At 44.0% G+C, this 14,973-nt stretch overlaps 1 protein-coding gene across 1 annotated transcript in view; it reads left to right on the top strand.

The window, feature by feature from the left end:
* Window positions 1-12,532: 12,532 nt before the first annotated feature.
* pde4a (phosphodiesterase 4A, cAMP-specific) overlaps window positions 12,533-14,973 on the top strand; it is a gene marked incomplete at both ends in the record, with an annotated part of 91,670 nt that continues 89,229 nt past the window's right edge. The window contains one exon of the mRNA XM_080723314.1: window positions 12,533-12,813. Within this exon, the coding sequence (XP_080579440.1) occupies window positions 12,533-12,813 (281 nt within the window). The remainder of the gene's footprint in view (window positions 12,814-14,973) is intronic.

Below are 14,973 nucleotides of genomic sequence, written 5' to 3'. Positions count from 1 at the left end.
CTGATTGACAAAGATTGGCTTCCAAAGTTTGCAGGAGTGCTCCGTTCTGAACAAAATGCCTCAAATCATTGTGAAATTGTGCAAGCACATTCCCACTATGCTGCAGCTGAGGAAGAAATCCCTCTTGCCATTTGACTAGAAAAATCTTCCCCTTTCTCGCAGATCTGTTACCTCTCTTGGCCGCTTCAGGACTTTTAATACAGCTTCAACTTTTTTTTTCTTCTTTTTTGGGGGACTTTGATACAGGTCATAGTCCAGGTCATGTATTCTCAATTTCTTTGTTTAAAATGAGTTGAGGGGTGTGGGTGGTAGATTGAGAGAAAGCTGACTGTATCTGTACGTGTGTGTGTATTGTGTATTTGTATTGTATATAATGTTTTACTTAGGGCATATAGGACTCCCTCTAAAATGGTCTATCCTCTCAATAAGTTCTGACCAAATTCTACTCAGTCAGAGGTTCCAGGGTGAGGGCCAAGAGGGCATTCCTGTCTATTACCCCTAAAGATGGTGAAATACTCAGAAATGATTCCATTTACCACAATCTCAGTTTTGGAAGAACTTTACAATGACTTTATTAAAAATGACACACTTGGCTTCGAGAGAGAGGGCAATACCAGATCTATCATATTAAAACAAGATGGGGTCTAATAAAGTTGTGCCTTCCCTGTGGATCTGACATTTATGATTTTAATAGATGTCATGTTGTCTTGCCCACATATGGAGGTGTGGACTGTGAACAGATTGACTAGACACATGAACATGCTATCCTACATGGCTCGCCCCCCTAGGCGCTGCACCTTGAGAATGTCTTAAATCATTAGAGAAAAGCCTGTCAGGATTGTCCTCCAAACATGTGGACGGGTCTCCAAACTCAATTAATTGTGGTTAACAATTTATAATCAGAATTCAAGAGGGAAATCGCCCTACAGGAGGGCTGCTTTAGTGTGTCTTTTCCTGTTTTGTGAATAACAGAGATAATGGCCTTGAGAATGTTTCAGGAAATCGTTTTCAATTCCCTTGAAGTTGCAAATATGAGGACTTCAATTAAGGGCGGGATTAGGATATGTTTAAATTCCTTGTAATACATGTGGGGCATGGGGGGGGGGGGGGGGGTTATTTGAGGGTAACAATGTAATTTACTTACACATTCATTTTCTGTCTTCAGCACTTTACTAGCCCTTTCTCCTGGCACATAGTATCTTTCTTTTAGACAGTGATGGATTCCTCTATTTGGTATGTATTCAAATTATATTTGTTTTTGTTTGTTTACTCATATACTATACAGTATGTTGTCATTGTCACTTGTCAGTGACCACAGAATTATAATATTCTGTGATTGGGTTTCTTGGCCTGCTAGCAGTGCATGTGCACAAGAACTGTGATGTTGATCGGGGTAGTTGTTTGTAAGATTAGCTGTGAACAGATAGACAGACAGACACAGAGGGGTAAAAACAATATAATTGTTTTAAATATTGAATAACGGACTTCAGGCAGCTAGGCTACATTCTGATATGGTTTGAGCCTTTGAAATATTTTCTTTTCTTTAAGGTCTTTAAAGTTTGCAAAGATACATGAATAGCTTGCATGGACATGGTGACCATGTGTCCAGTGTCCAGGTATAGCTCAGTCTGTAGTGATGCCTTTGGAACACAAGACCATGGGTTCGATCCCATAGCACTTACTTACCGCAAGTGGTGCGGTAAGTAGGCTGGGAGCTGATTTTGGCGCTCCACTTCAACAATCCATCTCCCATTTGGGCCTACCATATTTGCAACTAGGATAAACTTCTGTGTTCTCAGCTAATACCGACAATAAGCCTCTCCGACCTACTTATAGTTATATCCAGTCTTAAGATATCCAATGGATTATTCAATTATTTTCTGTGATGTGATTTGTTTTGGCCCTTGATGCAAAGAGTCAAAATATTGTATATTATAATAAATTGGCCGTGATCACAGGGGCATCTTTCCAAACAAGTATTCATAAATTCATTACTTATTCCCATTGGTATTATTCAGTGTGCAGCACATTTGTGATGATCAAGAGCAGTGCTTCCCCACCTTTTCTGGATCAGGGCCCATCCATGATCTGACCATCCTGCTTCTTTTCATTCTCTCTCAACGGTACGCCTCCAGGCGGTCTTTGGCGTTCTTTTTCTTCTTTTCTTTTCACTTCTGGTGCCCATGTTACGTTGCAGTCGTTGTTGTGGTCCTGCCATAGTGTGTGTCCGATCATCTTCCATCTTCTCAGCTTCACTTCCTCACTCAGCGGCTTCATCTCAGCTCTTTCTATAGCAGGTCTTCAGTACTGACGTGATCTTGCCATTGTATACAGACAGAGTATTCTTCGTAGGCATCTATTATGGAGCACGCATGTCTCAACTGCCTTGTTATCTCCTTTGTTCATGTCCATGTTCAGAGGTCCTCACCATGCTGGTTTGTGGTGAAGATTTTTGTCAAATTTCTTTTTTTTTGTGTCGGCACAGACATAACAGAATTAGTAATATTGCCAGACACACATAAAGAGATAACCCTGAATGACCATAACAGGTCTGTAACTCTGACGGAGTACAAATGGAACCAAATGGACTCGTATTGTACTCTCTCAAAGTTACAAGGGTCCTTCCAAATTAAACATCTGAAAACCACTAGTAGTAATTGGACTCCTAATGTGCCAAAATAAGTGTAATATACTGTATATTCTGAAGAAAACCTGGAGAATGACATTCAGTAAGTGGGTCTTATGACCATGTCCGTGTACAGACATGCATCATATTGATGACTCCTGTCCATGTTTTGCATCCGTATAGCAGTTTGGCACCACTAGCGTGTTGTACAGTCTTTATGTGATGCTGTTGGCGCTCCAGGTCTTTTTAAATCTGATGAATGCACCTCTTGCTTTTTGACAGCTGCTCCACTAAGATAACTTATTCACAGAATAACTTGGGTTTTAAATAATAATCAAATGTGCTAATGAACTGGAGGATTTATATGCATCTTATGTGACTGATAAATTACAATCAGGGTCCTCTGGTCTTTTGCCATGTAATGTGACTGTTCCAACTGTTCGGCTGTAATCAGAGGTTTTCAGTGGAACGTCTGATTGGATGAACTTGCTGTTGTATGCTGAGAACATTGGTAGATGTGGGCCTATTTGTGCTTGTAAGGTATTCATCTGTCTGCTCCGATGCTCATACTTTATCACAATGCTTGTTTAGAAAGAAACATGTAACATGAGCAGAGGGAGGCCATGGGGGCACTGGTTCCCAAACAGTGGGTCGGGAGTCGGGACCCATTTGTGGGTCGCAGACACATTTTTATGGGTCCCTTTGTTTTTGGTTTCCTACATTTAAAAAATATATATATTATTATTCAACATATTTTCAATTTTCAATTTGTTTTTTTTAAACAAAATTCTATTTCATGAAGAAAATCTTAGAAATTCCATAAATTAGAAGTTGTGAAAATAGCTGATCTACAAGCTCACAACGCAGAGCTTGTAGATCTGCTGTTTTCACTATTTTATTTTATTTTTTCAATATGGAAGAGGGTGAATTGATTAGTAAAGAATGCCACAATAATGTTGTATCATAATGCTATTTGATGATGAAACACCTGCAACACTATCATATCTTGACAAATGCATGGTAGATAAACTGCATTGTTATTGTGCATGAATTTGTTAAAAGCTTAGAAAATAACAGAATTTGATAATAGCTATCCGCCAGAACTGCCAATCCACTATTTGTGGATTGAAACAAATGTGTGTTTCTGTGCCCTGTATCCACATTTTGTGCAAAAGGTTGGTCCATAATACTGTATACCGGTTTCAAACGAGTGATTGGGGAAGTGTGCCAGCCATGACAACTACTATTTGTACTGTAAATGGTCTCCTTCTGCCTGCAGGCACACAATTATTACCATACATTATAGCCGGTACCCAAATTAATAAAGTTGATACAGCTGCGACTTAAAGAGAGGGAAATGCAGGCTGGAGTGACAGAGGACGATGCAGAGAACAATCCAGGGAGCCGAAAGGCTGTACAGTCATCGTTCCACAGTTTGGAAAATGATTGATCCCCCTGTAGCCTGTTTTTGGGACCACAAGGAGTGACTAGTCAGATGTGACTGACAGAGCAGATAGAAGCAGTTCCCTGATGAGCATTAGTCGAAAGAAGAATACACAGTTGTGAACTAGACTGAACGCTGTTGAGGTGCCAACTTGCTCCTTGTGCACTCGTAGCCAATGGCCTGCTTGTGCGCCAGCAGAGCACACAAGTAGGGTGATAGGGGCTGTCTGTAACCGGCCGGCTGACACTATACAAAGGGTGCTGTCTGTATGTATGTGACCGACAGTGCAAAGACGGGGTCTTTAGCCAAATACAGACAGTACCCTTTGTGCAGTCAGCCGGCCTTATACAGACATCACTAATCACCCTAACTGTTGGCGCAAGTAATTACACTATGCCATGGTGATTTCATAATGTTGTTACCCACCAAGGATTAATTATTAAGAATGTGCTTTGGGCAGGGTAGCTTAGAGTCCATGGGCCCCTGGGCCTGAGACTGCTTCAAGGAGAGAGGAGCTTATAGATATCCTTATGTATCCTAAGTGCACCATCATATTTTTCAGATCTAAAGTCCAAACAACCAAATGGTCCCTTTTCCGTTTAGTTCATGAGGTGCCGTTTTTTCTTTTCTTTTCTTTTTTGTAAAACAAAATGGTGCCCAGAGGTCTCACTGTACCGGCGGTTACCTACTCAGGCCATAATGACAACTTTGTAAGATTTTCAGGATGAAAACCTCTCTCAGCAATGGTCCAGTTGTTTTACCTGGTTTGTACTATGCTACTGCTACTTTTCAACCGCAGCTAGTGAGACAGCTACATGCAGTAGAAAGAATGAGTTTGGGAAAAAAGACAAAGGACATACGATAAATAATTTTAATCATGTTGAATGGGAAATGTATTTGTCTCACCAGGAACTATGCAGCGAAGGTGCCAAGACCCATTCAGCTAAAGAGCTCCCGGCTCCAGTAATATGTCATTAAAGAGGTGGTGTCATAGTTTTGTACTTTTTCTGTTTTTCATGTGTCTAGGAGGTTGACAGTACTTCATTAGACCCCCTGGGAGAGAGGGCGAGATCATTTAGCGACCTACAACCGGGTCGCGACGTGGTCGGTAGTTTTCAGCGACCGGGTCGCAAAATCGAGCGACCGGGTCGCTAAATGGAGCGACCGGGTCGCTAAATCACCGACCGCGGCACTAAAGCGAGCGACCGGGTCGCTAAATGGAGCGACCGGGTCGCTAAATGGAGCGACCGGGTCGCTAAATCACCGACCGCGGCACTAAAGCGAGCGACCGGGTCGCTAAATCGACCGACTGGGACGCTAATTCCATCGACCGGGACGCTAATTCCACCGACTGGGACGCTAATCCAGCGACCGGGTAGGTAAATCCACCGACCGGTGGTCGCTTCCACCGACCTACTAACCCTAACCCTAACCCTAACCCTAAACCTAACCTCAGTAACCTTACAGAGATACAGAGACAGAGATAGAAAAAGCTAATTTCATCCCCAAATTGGATGAAAGGGATTTCGAAACTGATGACGGTCTTATCCACTGGAAGGACAAGACAGGCGAACATATGCTGACCCATTGGTTAGCTTGTTTAAACTAGAGAGCCCCACAAGCCAAAATCAAACGGGGCTTGATAAGGATAAAATGAGTAACCTCATTAATTTATCCAACTATTTCCAGCCGAATCAACATGAAAGAGAATTGTTAGAAATGGGGCTCTCATTTGTACCTACGCTAGACATTTACAAAAATCAAACCAAAACTCTCAAGAAAGACATGGCAATATTTCACAGAAGGCTGAAATTGGCTACCCACTTTGGGACAGGAAACGAGGAGCAAATCCCACCCTTCCAGCCAAAATCAAATTGGGAACCCGCAACCGGGATTCTCCCAAACAGCCTAAAACAGCTGATTACAGCTGACCAAATTTGTATTAACAGTATCCCAGCACACTTTAGGGAAAAGGACAATCTGACGAAATTACAGGTAGTGGCACTTAGATCATTAGCGAATAACAAAGACATAGTGATAAAACCAGCAGACAAAGGGTCGTGCATTGTTTTAATGGACAGACACCAGTATCTGCTAGAGGGTGAACGACAGCTCAACAACCTGATCATTACAGACGATTAGAAGAGCCAATTTACAAACAGACGGCAATCAAAGCCAAAGACATTATACAGAGACTGAGGAGAAAGAGACACATTAATGCAAAACAAGAGACCTATTTACTGGGTCAAGACACACCGAGACCTAGAGTGTTTTACTTGTTGCCAAAGATACATAAGAGCCCGGAAAACTGGACTGTTCCGTACCAAGTTCCCCCTGGAAGACCAATTGTAAGCGATTGTTCTAGTGAACCACACCGCTGAGTACATAGAACACTTTCTCCAGCCGCTCTCAACCAGACATCCCAGCTATATTAAGGATGCATATCATTTTTTGGAGAAAATCAAGAACATCTCAATTCCACAGGATGCCTTTCTGTTCTCCATTGATATAGATTCATTATACACAAACATTGAAACTGAGGCTGGATTGCGAGCAGTGAGAGAAACGTGCGAAAAGTACCCAGATAGCAGCAGACCAGATGAAGAACTGCTGGATTTGCTAGAACTAAATCTAACGCAGAATGACTTTGAATTTAACAACAAGTATTATCTCCAGATAAAAGGCACAGCTATGGGTAAAAGATTTGCCCCTAGTTTTGCCAACATTTATATGAGCCTTTGGGAACACAGCCCTACTTAAATGCAGGCAACAACCAACGCACTATTATAGATTCCTGGATGACATTTTCGGGATTTGGCCTCATAGTGAAGAGGACTTCAAAGAGTTTATCAACACTTTGAACACACACCACAGGTCAATCACAATCAAGTACGTACTGAGTGCAGAGAAAATAGATTTCTTGGACGTAACAGTGTTCAAGGGACCAGATTTTGGAACTAGCCAAAAGCTGGATCTGAAGGTTTTCTTTAAACCCACAGACACACATGCACTCTTACACAAGACATCCTTTCATCCGGCTCATTGTTACACAGGAATAGTAAAGTCACAACTCCTAAGATTTAAGAGGATCTGTACTCAGCTCAGTGACTTTAAAATAGCCTGTAAAACACTTTTTAGCGCATTGAGACACAGGGGATACTCACGAACATTTCTGAGAAAAGCGTATGATACCTTCCAACAGATAAGAGAGAGGGACGAAAGGCCAAAAATTGCCCTGGTAACAACCTTCTCCACACAGAGTAGAATAGCAAACACCAGATTGAAAAGAGATTTCGAGAACAGAGCAGAGGGCCTACTGGAGGGCTTCACGGTTATATCTGCCTTCAGGAAGAACAAAAATCTCAAGGATTATTTGGTTAAAAGCAGACTGGCGGAATCAAACAGACCACCACGCATACCAACATACTTTCAACCCAAAAGGCTGGTGAAAAGTAAAACTACAAAAATAGTTTATGAAATAAAACAAAACATACACCAGAACACAACCAACTCGGTCTACCTGATCACATGCAGCAAATGCAATCTACAATATGTAGGAGAGACAGGTAACACGATCGCAGATAGAATTAACCAACACAAGTACAATCTATCTATAAATGCGACAAATCTCTGTCTGTCTGTCTGTTTGTTTGTAATCCGCGTATCTCGAGAACCGTTCGTCCCACCGGCTTCAGATTCGGCACGCGCGTTCCCCGCCGCCGCTCGGAGTGCAGTGCCGGGCCTCGACCCGACCCGACTCGCGGTTTTCCGAAACCGGCGCGAAACGTTCGGAATCTCCTTATGCGGAGCTGATTGTTGACATCAGGCTGTTCCGGAGGAAATCGGCGCAAGCGCTGAGTCATTGTGACATCACTTCATAAAAGGCTCTGACATCACGTACGCCACATGAGTCAACACAAAATCTCTGTGAATGTGTATCACGTACGCCACATGAGTCAACACAAAATCTCTGTGAATGTGTATGTATGTATGTAATCCGCGTATCTCGAGAACCCTTCTTCCCACCGGCATGCGCGTTCTCCAGATATGGGCATAAAGTCTGACATCAGAGTTTTCTGCAACCGGTACTGTGTGTGCAGAGATCTTCATATATGGGCATAAGTGGACAAAGACAAACAGATGGTCAAAACGGGTCCTATGACAGGTAGGGTGGGGCATTCATGGGGTTTGCATTAAAGGGTGGGGCATTCATTCCCTATTTCAAATTCGGCACGTGCGTTCCCCACCGCAGCAGGTAGTGCAGTGCTCGGCCTCGACCCGACCCGACCCGATACACGATTTTCTGGAACCAGCACGAAAGGTTCGGATTCTGATGTCTGACATCAGGATTTTCCGGAACTGGCACTGTGTCTGCATAGATCTCCATATATGGGCATAAAATGGATGCAGACAGACAAATACAGATATCTCCATATATGGGCATAAATGGACACAGGCAAACAGATGGTCAAAGATCTCCATATATGGGCATAAAGTGGACGCAGACAGACAGATACAGATATCTCCATATATGGGCATAAATGGACACAGGCAAACAGATGGTCAAAACGGGTCCTATGACAACAGGTATAATGGGGTTTGCATTAAGTTTGTCTCCTCCTCCATCTGTTTGTCTGTGTCCCTTTATTCCCATTATGGAGATCTCTGTATCTGTCTGTGCCTGCAGACACAACCGGCACTGTGTTGCAGACACAGTGCCGGTTCCCCCTTTAATGCAAACCCCATTATACCTGTTGTCATAGGACCCGTTTTGACCATCTGTTTGAAAAAGCGACAGAAATCTCATATATGGGCATAAAATGAACGCAGATAAACAGATATCTCCATATATGGCATATATGGGCATACAATGGATGCAGAATCACAAAGATCTCCATATACGGGTTAGGGCTAACATAACCCCCACTGGACAATGGGCCAAAGGAGATTCCGTGAGAGACGATGGATAGACAAATTAGACACAATGTTCCCAGCAGGGCTGAACATGAAGGGGAGACTAATGGCCCTAGAACAGTAGGCAGAAAGAAACTCAGCAGAATCATCAACACATCTCACACCCGGGGGGAACAATAGGACAAATCACCGACCGCGTCGCTAAATCACCGACCGCGTCGCTAAATCACCGACCGCGTCGCTAAAGCGAGCGACCGGGTCGCTAAATCGACCGACTGGGGCGCAAAATCTTCCGACCGGGTCGCTAAATCTACCGACCTAAAACTGCAGGCAGGTCGGTAGATTTAGCGACCGGGTCGGTCGATTTAGCGGCGCGGTCGGTGATTTAGCGACCCGGTCGCTCGATTTAGCGACCCGGTCGCTGAAAACCGACCACGTCGCGACCCGGTTGTAGGTCGCTAAATGATCTCGCTCCTACTGCCCCCTGGTGTGGTTATTATGAGCAATTATGTATTCTCTTTGTATTTTTTTTTCCTGGATGCTGCCACCACAAGGTGGCAGCATCAAGTGCCGGTTCAAAAACACAGATACAATTACATCATAGAATCAACCCCTCCCCTTTTACCATTCACCCAACACTTTGGGTGTGGCTAACTTCAGCTGGGTCACCACCCACCATGACAACCAGGCATACTTAATGAACTGGTGGGTGTGGCCACATAAAAACCACATTTTAACTCTTTCTGTACACTTTTTTGGAAAAAAATCTTCCTCCTAGTATAATCTTAATAGTAGATAATTATGTTTTATAGGTGGAAGAAATCATGGCACCCCATCTTTAAGTAGACTTTTCCAGCTGACAGCCTGAGAAAAACAAACAAGGAAATTAAATCTCAACTATGTGTAGCCTACCTACATAAAAGTGGATCAAGTGCTATCATCATCAGTCCTCAAAGGTCCTCTAAATCATTTTAGCCTTGTTTTTTGATGTGCATAACACTTTCATAATTTATCTTGCCTTAATTAATCATATTAAAACATTAACTAATTCTTGTCGTTCTTTTTTATTATTAAGTGTGCCTGCCATGCAACGCAATGGCAAAACACTTATTGTAATCCGCCATACTTGATTAATTAATTAATAATGATCCCACAAATTTGGTGCGGTAATAACTGCCGCACAATTTACGCCACCGCCGCAATATATACATCAAAACGTGCGGCTCGGCCGGGAATTGTGTGCTATTACTTTTCTTTCCGATCCGCGTTACCATGGCGACGTAATTCGCAAAAAACGATGCCCAAAAACCCCATTGACTTAGAATGGGGGAAATTTCGGCACGTAATAACTGCCGCACAATTTACGCCACCCCCGCAATATATACATCAAAATGTGCGGCTCGGCCGGGAGTGGTGTGCTATTACTTTTCTTTCCGATCAGTGTTACCATGGTGACGTAATTCGCAAAAAACGACGCCCAAAAACCCCATTGACTTTGAATGGGGGACTGAAAAAAAACCAGAAACTTTGGCGCAACATTACTCTGCCATACTTTTGCCTAGCAACGTCATTTAAAATGTAAAATGCTCACACAACTTTGGTCTTTTTCCGGCCAATAGGGATGAGCTGTAATTGATTAAGCCCCGCCCCCTCTGTATTCCTATTGGCTGGGCTTTAAACAGCCAATACTCCAGTTCACAGCATGGTATTGACTTGAAACTTGGTGTCTGGACTTAAACGGCCAATAGGGACGTATTACTTAAGCCCCGCCCCTATTAAGCCCCACCCCTATCTTCCTATTGGCTCAGCTTTAAACGGCTATATCTCCAGTTTGCAGCATGGTACCGTCTCGAAACTTGCTGTGTACTTAGATGACCAATAGGAATGAGCTGTAATTGTTTAAGCCCCGCCCCCTCTGTCTTCCAATTGGCTGGGCTTTAAACAGCCATAACTCCACTTCCCAACACATTACTGGTCTCAAACTCAGTGGGTGGTCCCACAGTCCCAACCGCTACACAAGGTTGCACACAAATAGCGAGCTGCAGGCACACTTAAAATTTCTTCGAATTTTTTTTTCTAGTTGTTATTACTACATTATTGACTTATTCTTGCATGATTTTAGCAGCCTATATTGGTGGCAGTGATTTTCACTGTCTGGTGAATGGACATCTCACCTTGAAAGAATAGCAAAACTAATAGGCTATATGTAGCCTTTCGTGAGCGGAGCCGTTCTTGAGACTGTCAGGTCATCTTGAATGAGCCAACATGCAGCCTTTTTATTGTTGGTAATGGTTCATAAAAAAGTACCTCAGTGGTGTATTTTTGGTTCAGCTTTTGAAATTCAGGCCAGGCTCTGAAACAGTGGGTGTCAGTTGACCTATAATTTGAGGGGCCTCCATGACCTTTGGGCCCCTGTTCTGTTGTAATTATTTAATTTATAATTGTATCAAGCAATGCAGATTATAGCCAATAACATGTGATGATCCAGGGAAAATTATAACAAACCTCAAAACCTCAACCTAACCACACCTGAGAGGAGAAAGAGAGAGAGGGAGAGAGAGAGAGAGAGAGAGAGAGAGAGAGAGAGAGAGAGAGAGAGAGAGAGAGAGAGAGAGCTCTTGTGGCCAAGCATTTAATGTAGACCTATCATTTTTGTCGTCGAACTCATAATGGTAGATATGGCCAACCATAAGGATCACAGGACTCACCACCATACTTTTGATTTTAGGAGAGGAAGGCAGGAACGCACGCATCTTCTGGACATATTCATGAATTGATGAGAGATTGTCCCTGCAGCCAAAGTGCAATTTTAACCTCGCACTGAAATCATTGGATCCGGCAGCATTTTCATGGATGATTCGCCCGCCACTGATGCGGGGTAGCTCCGCGCGCACTGAGACGCCGTAGCTGTGTGTGCATGGTACTTTGGAAACAGCGGATTGCCTGACTGTAAAAGCGAGCAGAGCAGAGACAGTCAGACAGACAGACATGTACAGGCAGCAATAATACCCCACCACACACCGCGCAGCAGCCAAGCGGTCTATGTGATCTCTGCAATAAGAGGGCTGATGATATAAAAGCAATACATTCTTCAAATAACTGATGCTGTTGTGCGCCATGGGCGACGAAGATTCAAAGTTCAGGAGGAGCAGCTGCGTCGGGGAGAGTCGTCGCTCATCATCGCCGAACACTTCATGGATAAATCAATGACTGGGTACGGGCAGGATCACATCTGAGATCTTTGGCTGAAACAATAACGAGACCGATGCGTGGACGGACAACTCTCAGTTACATGTCACCACTGTGATACTTAACGAGTGTTTAAGGGAGAAAGACATGTTATTGGGGTACCAATCAAGATTGAAATCTGGACGGCACTGGACTTGGTCACTTTGATTCAACACCACGGGCCACGGAGATCAAGTGACAGCCACGGACATGATGACGCGTGTGTCTGTTTGTTTTTAAGTAGGGCCTAAACGAATATAGCCATACATTATTTTGTTCGGATAAAAAAGGGATCTTTGATTATTATTTTTTTTTGCACTATGATGGAAGTACCGCCACCGTGCTCGAAGAAGAGCCTTTCTCTTACACTCCCCGTTCCCCGAGAAGGACAAGCGACCCTGAAGCCTCCCCAACATCTCTGGAGGCAACCTCGGACTCCCATCAAAATCAAACACCGCGGATACTCGGACACGGACAGGCACCACCACCGACAGATCGAGCGCTCCAACGCCGTGGACACGAGCGACAGACCGGGGCTGAGGAAGTCTCGGATGTCCTGGCCGTCCTCCTTCCATGGAACCACGTCCATTGGAAACAGACGGTAGGGCTAAGGGTTTTCAGTGAATGCCGTTTCTCTACGAGGCTATGCCTCAGCAAGGCATAGGCTTGTGCGTAAAACCGGGGACATACACGTGATGCGCGCATTTAATGAGTGTAATAATTGAGGATTCCCGACGGGTGGTTAACTAATATGAAGTGTTCTGTAGGCTATTATTAGGAGGCGGGACGCGTGGGCTCGGCTCACGGTGGTGATGCGTTATGCGTCTTGGATAGGATGAGTTTGAAGCGCTCAGTCAGTCGGACTCGACTCGGACTGCAGCCCGCTGCCCGCCCACTCGAAGCAGCCTCGACAAATATCAATAAACGTTTATGGAGCGCGCATGTTAAATATGGGCTACCGAGCATCGATAAGAGACACGACATTGTCGCTTTAATGGCATCAAAGGTCTAGTGGGTGCGTTCGTTCGTGCATGCCTCGCATGACATGATGAACGCTGCGCGCTCTCCAGGCTACAGCCCCTATGTATGGCCTGTCCGTAGGCAACGTTGGCACTGGCAGAACTTGGCTCTCACAAGGAACAACAGTGAATCAACCCGTGTCACACCACAGCTATCACTATCAAGTGTTATGATTTATTTACATATATAAATCATGTCTATGCCCCTATACCTGCTATCTATGGGCTTTTATCAAAAAGCATGAAAGAAAAGATGACAGTCTACTTTTTGTCCTGGGGCTGGACATCTGGTTGACAGACATGATGGATTTTGTGATATTGACACTCACAGTATACATTACAGTATATAGTTTAAGTTCTCACAGCATCAGCATCAAAACTGTACAAATCAAAATGTTATTCAAGCAGTGGATTACTGCATAACGGAGCTACAGTGAAAGATATTTCAGTGGATGAGTCATGAAACAATATGTCTCTCCTTCCCCTCACAACAAATATTCTGTGTAGTTTCTAAAGGAATGATTTTACTCACTCACAGGGACTTAGCGTCCCTTGAATTATTTTGGTCTAATTACTCTATTCTCATTTATAGCCATATTAGGCCTAATATAGACTATCTTTTGTATAATTCCAATCTAAACCCTGACACATTCTGATTCACAGTTTGTGATTCCTTCTCTCTCTCTCTCTCTCTCTCTCTCTCTCTCTCTCTCTCTCTCTCTCTCCCTCTCCCCCTCTCCCTCCCTCCTCTTGTGATTGTGTGTCTTTATTACAGTATCTTATGGTTCCCCCAGTATGGCTGTATAGGACCTGCAACTCCCCATTGAGGTCTAATCTGTCTCTTTTGTTCTCCCCTCTTCCAAGGCAATTGAGGAAGGCTTGACTTCCAGAGCGGCCGTAGCAGTAAATAGGGTGATTATTACAGTAATAACTGTGGTGCGCCCCCAAGGTTGCTTTTGGGAAGAACCCGTGTTGGCTTTGGCTCTCCTGTCCTGTCATTGAGTTATTGATTAATGTATTTTTCTCGGTGCCACGGCAGACCAGCCTCTGCAGCAGGCTCCTGGGAATAGGGCCAGAGCTGACTGGAGTTGTATTTTAGTCCATGGGAGCTCTGAGGCAGTCCAAGCGTTCAGCGCCGCGCCGTGACTGACTCGACCTGCCCTACTCCTTCCGTGGGTGGCACATCATGATGGGATAGAGAGGGGGAGAGAGAGGGAGAGAGTAGCATGTCCACCCAAGTGTGTGTGTGTGTGTGTGTGTGTGTGTATGTGTGTGTGTGTGTGTGTGTGTGTGTGTGTGTGTGTGTGTGTGTGTGTGTGTGTGTGTGTGTGTGTGTGTGTGTGAGTATTCGAATTATGCGACCTCAAAGTATTCGAATCATCGAATATTCGACAGGACTGGCCAAACTGTCAAATATTAAGTAAGCAAGAGGCGAACATTGTGAAAATTGCAGATCTACATGCTCACAACGCCTCGCGTTGCGAGGCGTTGTGAGCATGTAGATCTGCTATTTTCACAATATTTATCTGCGGAACCGACTCACATTAAATGTAATAACTACAATTCCAAGTGCTTGTCAGGGTGGGTGTCCCCAGTTCAAATATGTTTATTTTGGGGGTCACGGCCTAAAAAGGTTTGACGCCGTATTCGAATATTTGGTGAGGGCCCTAGTGCATGCGTGTGCGTGTGGGCCAGAATAATGCATATCGGGTGGATCAGTGGTAAAGTCCTTGCTTATACCA

This window comes from Nannobrachium achirus, assembly GCF_963921795.1.
Source record: "Nannobrachium achirus genome assembly, chromosome: 4".
NCBI lineage: Eukaryota > Metazoa > Chordata > Actinopteri > Myctophiformes > Myctophidae > Nannobrachium > Nannobrachium achirus.
The sequence above is the reverse complement of the archived record's forward strand: the minus strand, read 5'-3'. Positions and strand labels throughout refer to the sequence as shown.